Source organism: Meles meles, chromosome 8, assembly GCF_922984935.1.
Source record: "Meles meles chromosome 8, mMelMel3.1 paternal haplotype, whole genome shotgun sequence".
Lineage (NCBI taxonomy): Eukaryota > Metazoa > Chordata > Mammalia > Carnivora > Mustelidae > Meles > Meles meles.
This window is the reverse complement of record NC_060073.1, coordinates 17,914,249-17,923,102: the sequence shown is the minus strand read 5'-3', so window position 1 is coordinate 17,923,102 and position 8,854 is coordinate 17,914,249. Positions and strand designations below refer to the sequence as shown.

Genomic DNA, 8,854 nt, shown 5'->3' with positions numbered 1-8,854 from the left:
CATAAATATCACTTAATGTACATCTTTAAATAATATTGAAAAATTATCATCAAGAATGATAGATCAGTCAAAAAACAAAAAATATTATAATGAAAATTTAAAAGATAAGATTCTTATCCTCCTAAGTGTTTAATTTACACAATACCAAATACAAAGTCTCTGTATTAAACTCATTTTTATCAAGCATATAAATTCATAAGTGGTTGACTTCATTTTTTGCTCTTGTCATGGAATTTTGTTTTCATACCAACTAAAAGAAAAGAATTAAATTAAATTAAAGATGAATACTGTGAAACTTCTCCTCTGATGTTCAGTTAAGCTACATGAAATAATTGGGTTGTTGGCAAGATCTAGTAGTAATGGTGACATATCCCTGAGGTCCAATTTGCCACAGCTAATAAACTTCACAGAATGCACCTACAAGCAGGGTATGTGGTCGTGCCTGTGAGGCTCAAGAGAAAGGTGCCATTTATAAATCAACAAAGACATTTAATGGAACTGGGTGAGTTGGCATTTTCAATCTTACAACCTAACTTATTTCTTGTTGAACCAACAGCTGCTGGGGATCCTGCCCATGAAGCTATGCTAGACAAGTCCATAGGTGAGATTTTTTTTCCCCCAGAAATTCATATAATTATAGAATCTCAGGTTTAAATGCATCTAATATATCATATAATCACATCTCACACTCCACTGATGCGAGGATTAAATCTCTTCAAGAGGCCAAGCATCACAATAGAATCAACTACATAACACCAATTTAGAAGTAAAAACATTTTTGGGGTCTTTTTTCTTACTAATATATATATATATATATTTCAATTAATTAGAATCATGTTATATATTCAAATTTGCTCCAAACTTTCCCTCACCTATTATTACAACATAGTACTTTTCCTTAGGTATTGTGCAATTTTTAAAAACATCTCTCTTATAATGAGAGGAGGAGGAGGAGGAGGAGGAGGTTATTCAAAGAGGTGCACTATATTTTACTTATCTGTTTCTCTAATGTTGGGCGTCGAATGCAGTTTCTAGATTTCCACAGCTCATAATAATTTTGTTGAGCAGATTTCTACATAATTATTTTTCTCTTTTAAAAGTATTTCTCTTTGGGTTTCATTCCTACAAAGAATATTTTGGAGTCAAAACAAAAGGACCAAATAATTTCTATTTCTTCACAGCTATTCCTAAATCTCTCATTAACTGCATTTCTTCTGACTTTATGTCCACTATACTCTTTTCTGATCTGTTGGGAGAGTGCACCTCAGAATAAGAGAATGCAATAAAGCTTCTGCCCTTGGGTTTTCACACATGAGTAAAATTTTCATTTTGGATAATTAAAAAATAATCTTCTTTGTCCACTTATCTTTGCAAGGAAAGGAAATATTTTCTTGAAAAATACATTTCATTATATTTATGTTTTCTCCCCTGTTTCCTTTGGGAACTATACATCCCCTAATTTCCTCATTGTATTAGTATTGCAATATCCTGCAACCAGGAATGATGGATGTGGGTGCTATGGGAGGATGGGAAAAGAAGGCAGGAGAAGGCATATAGGAGATATGTAAAGGAGTGGAGTGATCTCATGAATGATTGCACTGACACTTACCAAAGGCATTTAAACTGGGACACTTTTTATGAACTTCTGTGGACAAACATACATTTATATACATAGGAAGTGTCCAGTAAATGTTTGCTGAATAAGTGAACATTTAATGGGCACTTACAGTAAATAATATATTTTATGTATTTGTGTGTGTATGTATATATGTATGTATATAGATAGTATGTTATCTGTCTTACCTAACAGACTATTTCTGTCTGTTCTCCAATTAAATTTCTATTTAAAAAAAAATAAATTTCTATTTTTAAAACTTTTAAATAAGGGTTTCCTTTGTTTGATACATCCTCATGTAATGAACACGCATCTAGGAGTTTTTATCCTGTTCTACTGAAGCTGCCCATTTACTGAATGTGGTTATGCTAAATTGTATGTGGAACAGCATGTTGAAGAGTGAAAAATATTAACTAACAAACACTGTAATAATCTTGAAAGTAAAATAACCATGAACATATTCTTTCCTAGAAGCATGTGATATTTTCATACTCACTTTATAAATTGTGTCAGAAACTATTAAGCTAGAATACAGATTTTTTCTTCAGAAGTTTATTTATGTGTCTCATAAAGTAGAGAGTAAAAACAGAATGGGAGGACATGAGAGCTTGGATATCTAGGTTTATGGCATGGGGAACTGAGTGCATTCTTACCCATGGAGATGCAGGAGTGTGGTAATTCACCAAGCATTTATTAATTACCTAACAGGGACCAGACACTGTAGACATTGTGCCTGACACTGTGGTAGGAACAGTGAAGAAACACAGGAACACTATATATGTTATGGTAGGTACCAGGGAAGACGTCACCAATGGCTTGTACATCTTCCGTTTTTAATCACCTGCTTATGATTGATGCTTATGACCATGTCTTTCTTACCACAGCTGAGGGTTCAAATGTAAATTCCCTCAGAAGAGGGAATAACTCTTACTTTACAAAATACATTTGAGAGTTAACAATTTGTAAGCTCACAGACACAGAGGAGGGCTCAGAGCATGGGGCACTGACATGACTTTGCAAAGTCACATAGAGTGGGAACCAGGAAAATCCCAATGTCATGTTTATAGCCCAGTGTTTTTTCAGTAAAATTTTCTCATCCCAGGTTGTGCTATGGGTGTTTACAGGTCGCAAGTATGAGGTATCTGAGGAGATGGGGAGCATTGTAGAGAAAGTAAGAAAGAACTGAAACAAATGTTGATGCAAAGAGTGCCCAGAGCATGCTCTACAGTTAGTCACTGTTTTTGTACTGTGAAATCAGACTAGGTGTCTCTCTTTATTCCTTTGTAGGGAATTCAGGCCCCAGAAAGGTGTTACTTTCTGAATGGATCGCCTCACACCTCCCAGCAATGTGACTGGATTTATTCTCTTGGGACTCACGCAGAATCCACACTTGCAGAAGATACTCTTCATGGTCTTTTTGTTCATTTTTCTATTTACTGTGCTGGCCAATCTGCTCATTGTCATCACCATCTCCCTCAGCCCCACACTTTCGGCTCCCATGTATTTCTTTCTCACTTACTTGTCCTTTATAGATGCATCCTACACCTCTGTGACCACCCCCAAAATGATCATTGACCTGCTGTACCAGAGGAGAACTATCTCGTTGGGCGGCTGCCTGACTCAGCTCTTCGTGGAACACTTCCTGGGAGGATCGGAGATCATCCTCCTCATTGTCATGGCCTATGATCGCTATGTAGCCATCTGCAAGCCCCTGCACTACACGACCATCATGCGACAGGGCCTCTGCCACCTCTTGGTGGTGGTGGCGTGGATAGGGGGGATCCTGCATGCCACCGTGCAGATCCTTTTCATGGTCAACTTGCCCTTCTGTGGTCCCAATGTGATTGACCACTTCATGTGTGATCTCTTCCCTCTGCTGAAACTTGCCTGCAGTGACACCTACATGCTGGGAATGGTGGTGGCAGCCAATAGTGGGGCCATGTGCTTGCTCATTTTTTCCATGCTACTCCTCTCCTACATCGTCATCCTGAGCTCCCTGAAATCCCATGGCTCTGCAGGTCGGCACAAAGCCCTCTCAACGTGTGGCTCCCACTTTACTGTAGTGGTGCTCTTTTTTGTGCCTTGCATATTCACCTACATGCGTCCTGTAGTCACCTACCCTGTGGACAAGTTGGTGACTGTGTTCTTTGCAATCCTCACTCCCATGTTGAATCCTATCATTTACACAGTGAGAAACACAGAGGTGAAAAATGCCATGAGGAGTCTGTTGAAGAGGAGATTAACTTAGTCTTTCCTAATGCCAAGGAAGGGATGGTGTATTTAGTAGGGAGGATTCTATCTGTCGTACAGTGTGAAAGAGAATGGAAAATTTTGCAGATCAATAGTGTAAGAAAAAAATTCCCACATTCTAACACTGACAAAGCACTTAACAGTGACTAAGCCTTTTGATAGGTGCTTTTGATAGCTTTTAATATACTTTATCAAAGCCACAGTGTTCACAGATTCAAAAAAAGAATAGAAAGAACAATCACAAATCCCTATTTGTTTATTCTAGAGTATTTTTTTTCTCCAGAGTCTTATGCTACTTTACTAAATTTTTCATATTTGTTTTTTGACTGAAATTTTTTATTCCATGCGACTTCTTTTTTCTTCACCTATGGTAAAGTCAACAAGAGAATAGAAATTCTTAAGTAGATATATCAGAAGGAGAAGTTGGGGAGTAAAAGAATGACTCCTGATTTTTTCTTTAATCCCTATGAATGTACCAAAGCAAAGAAAGACACCAAAAAAAGGAAGAGACTAATTCACAACCTCTTTCTATTTGTTTTGTTGTTGTTTTTTTTTTTTTTGGCACAAAAAATAAACTAGAAATCTTGAAATTATTCTCAATTTGGTCTTTTTATTTTAAAATGTTTTTATAAGTCACAGTTTTTATTTTTGTTTGTTTTTTTACTATAAAGGAAACTTTTTCTTTTTCCTTACCAAAACTTGAGCCATTTGAAGCAACAATAGTAAACACCGTTTTTTTAACCTTAACAAAAGGGCATATGATTAAGTTCTAAAGGTTTTGCTCTGGAGGTTTGATACCTGCATTTATGTTACATGTATTATTTGTCGGGCATATACACCTCAGGTGATTTATCCACGTGGAAAGCTGGTAATTCCAATATTACTGTCCTCATTTTACAGAGAAACAAACAGGTAACAAGCGAGACTTAATAAGTCACTTGCCTCAGGTCAAATGTATACAATTTACAGGTATAAAATTCAAATCCAGGTCTTCCAGATCTCAGTCCTACTTTTTTTTTCAAATAAAACACAGTTTCCTGGAATATTTATGTCTATATATATATGTCTATATTATATATTTATTTTTATAGATAATTAATTCGTCAGTCTTTTTTTTTTAAAAGATTTTATTTATTTATGTGTGTGAGAGAGAGAGAGAGAGCGAGCGAGTGAGAATGAGAGGGTAGAAGGTCAGAGGGAGAAGCAGACTCACAGAGTTGGGAGCCCAATGTGGGACTCGATCCCAGGACTCCAGGATCATGACCTGAGCCGAAGGCAGTCGCTTAACCAACTGAGCCACCCAGGTGCCCCTTCTTCAGTCTTAATGATTCCCTCTGTCCTTTAAGAAATATGGTGTCAAATTTGTTAAAACCTTGTCTCACATGTAGAGATATATTTGAGTAACAATGCTCCTCTGTGCACATGGGAAAGATCAGGTCATTCTCCATGACTACAAAACACTTTATGAAACTCTGACTATAACACTCCAGCCTGTGTTACTTCTCACAAATACCCCTTTGTCAAACTCACTTGTCATCTGAAGCTATTTCTTAACTGACCGTACAGTAATGTCAGAACATTGTATATCTGTTCTTGGGGGTGACTGTGTGTTCTAGCTTATGCATGGCTGTCTCAAATCCCAAGACAGAGAAACTTTTCCCACAATGTCCAGGTCTGGAAGATGATTTAACAGCACTTAGTTTATCAAAAATGATCAAGTTAGCATGTGCTGGTGAGAATTAAACATTTCAACAGAATCCAGACGAAATAATGTGTGGTTTATTTTGACAGTTGGATAAGAGCTAAGGCTAAGCCAGGGATAAGGATAGGAATAGTATTGAGTAAATATTATTTCTAGTTCAAGACAAAAGGGGGGATTTGAAGAGGGAAGCTAGGGCCAACAATTGTGCCTTAGGGGTTAACTGATGTGAGAAGATGAAAAGGACACAGATTATAGATTATCAACAGCAAACTTGGAAGGCATAAGAACTGAAAGGAGAAATGGAAGGCAGTCTGATGTTCTCAGTAGATGAAGTCTTGCTGATTTGTGGATAATTTTAAGGAATGTTAAGATATTCCTTTGCAAAGGATCTCATCATCAAGATTCTCTCATGAAGGTCAAATGCCATCTGATTATTTCTCAGACTTAAAAGAAAATGGAAGTAAGTATATTTACCACGGAAAATTAATGAGATAAATAATATTTGGATCTGTTGTACACAGATACTTTGCTTTATAAGGACTTTAATTTTTGTTATTAATTTTTTTTAGAGAGAGAGTATACATGTATGTGTACACATGATTTGGGGAAGGGGCAGAAGGAGAGGAAGAGAATCTTAAGCAGGCTCCACACCAAGCATGGAACAGCTTATATGGGCTTCCAGTACTGTGAAAATTTCAGGCATTAAGAGAGGGAGTGATCTAACCCTTATTGAAGGCTATGATGCATATATTTTGATAAGGCTTTATATGCTTTAAGTCTCTTAATGTAGTAAGTTTTAATAGATAGATCTCTATACCTTTTTTTTTTAAGATTTTATTTATTTATTTGACAGACAGAGATCACAAGTAGGCAGAGAGGCAGACAGAGAAAGAAGAGGAAGCAGGTTCCTTGCTGAGCAGAGAGCCCGATGTGGGTCTCCATCCCAGGACCCTGAGATCATGACCTGAGCTGAAGGCAGAGGCTTTAACCCACTGAGCCACCCAAGTGCCCCAGATCTCTATGCCTTTGATACAAAAAAAAAAATGGGACTGAATAAGGGTTAAGCAACAATAGCAAGTCTTTTAGACTCTGCTTTCTCTACTTGTCCCACTTCACAATACTCTTTGCTAGCATGATATAGAAACACCCAAACATAGAACTGTTCATTGGCTGCAATGTGAAGATTGTCCTTGAGGCATTCTGACCTTATTTTGGGGTTCACTTTCTTCTGTTCAGCTCTCCCCTGAGCTCTGCTTCCCAGGATACTTGTACTTTCCTGATTATTCTTGGGTCAGATAAAAGCCACTAGATGATCTGATTTCTACAGATGTAATTCCCTTCATGGATGTCATGTAAAGTGGGATGTAATGTGCTCAGGAATTGCAATTCAAAAAGTCACATTTGAAAGATAGTGACATATGGGTGAGAGATATTTGCAGGAAAAATAAACAACTCAATTGTTGAAGACACTGATAGTCTGGATATTAGGGTAGCACTAGGAAGAGCTAACTGTCATTTCTACGGGGCTTTATCTATTGCTAGTCCATAGTCTTAATATTTATTACTTGAAAATGGTGGTTCCGAGGTCAATTAAGTGCAGGAAATTCTTATTTCATTCATTCAAATAATTCTGTTGAGTGCCTGCATGTGCCAGAGAGTTCTGGGGGCTTGGTATAGGGTGTTGAATAATACAAACAGAGGTTATGTTCGTATGGAACTTACATTCCCATGAGGAACAGATGGTTAATAAGCAAGTTAACTCCTGAGTGAAAAATCTAATTGTGTTAGTAGTAAGTACGATGAACAACATTTTATTCAGGGGACGTTGCAGAAGAGAACAATTGGATATGGATGTGTGTGGTTGTTTGAAGCCGAGGTAGAATTTTACTTATGCTCAAGTTTAATCACATTATTTTCCCCCACTCTGTTCTTTTATAAATGGGTTATCTAACAAATGAATTTGCAGTGGACACTGGGAACCCTGCTGTAAATGTAGCATATCAATATTTTTAACTATTGAAGATGGAAAAAGAATGAAGTCTATAACCCCAAATATTTCTAAATGGAAAACATATTATTTTCGAATACTAATTATTATAGGGCAAGAAAGAATTGAGTCCTTATTTTTTCTAGCTGAGGTACATTTTTTAATCCTTAATAACAGCATGTCTCCTGCAGTTGGATATGACACAATTTTAATAATAGTCTTAAAAGATGAAGGCAACACAAGGCTAAAGTGAGAACAATATGGTCCCAGGACTTGCCTGATATATTGACTTTTCTTTATCTGTGTCATTAGGAAGATGGATTGCTGTATGGCCATACTGTTACTGAAGAAGAGAGCTTACTTGTGGGCAGATAATTGAATGGTTAATGGTAATGCCAGGATCTGGTGGTGTGCTTGTGGAGCATCAGCCTGGCCTGGATCCAGTGCAGCTTTTCCCCTGGGAAAAACAGATCACTGCAGGGGTCGGATAAGAATTCACTGGTATGGTGATTATCTCCTGTCAGTAGAGACACAGCCTCTGGGCATGCACTTGGAATGATGCAAGTCTGCACATTTTGAGATTCTGTGCCATTTGAAAATGTCACCCTGCCCTCTTTTAGCTCAAATTTATTACATGAAGGAAAACATCTTATTAAATGGTGTTTCTTCTAAGATGTGAGTTAGAAACAGTTTACAAAATAAAGCTCAAAATAATTAATTTTAAGCTCAAAATACAGCCAAATGGTGGGCACAGTTCCATAAATTATTTGTAAATAGATTATCTGCCCCCCCCAATCCTTTCCCGTTTAAGTGAAATTTGAATTCTTCTGCCACCTACAAGGGCGCCTGGGTGGCTCAGTGGATTGGGCCGCTGCCTTCCGCTCGGGGTCATGATCTCAGGGTCCTGGGATCGAGCCCCGCATCGGGCTCTCTGCTCCGCAGGGAGCCTGCTTCCTCCTCTCTCTCTGCCTGCCTCTCTACCTACTTGTGATCTCTCTTTCTGTCAAATAAATAAATAAAATCTTTAAAAAAAAAAAAGACCTTGGACACTTAGAGCAGCTGTTTTAAATCTTACTTTAAATGACAGATGCTGGAGAGGATGTGGAGAAAGGGGAACCCTCCTCCACTGTTGGTGGGAATGCAAGCTGGTGCAACCACTCTGGAAAACAGCATGGAGGTTCCTCAAAATGTTGAAAATAGAACTACCCTATGACCCAGCAATTGCACTACTGGGTATTTACCCTAAAGATACAAACATAGTGATCCGAAGGGGCACGTGTACCCAAATGTTTATAGCAGC

General features: G+C 37.7%; 1 protein-coding gene across 1 annotated transcript; it reads left to right on the top strand.

Moving 5' to 3' along the window:
* The first annotated feature begins 2,936 nt into the window (after positions 1-2,936).
* Positions 2,937-3,863, top strand: LOC123949295 (olfactory receptor 140-like). The gene has a single exon (XM_046016697.1). It carries the CDS (start codon positions 2,937-2,939, stop codon positions 3,861-3,863), a length of 927 nt encoding a protein of 308 aa, XP_045872653.1.
* Positions 3,864-8,854: the final 4,991 nt, after the last annotated feature.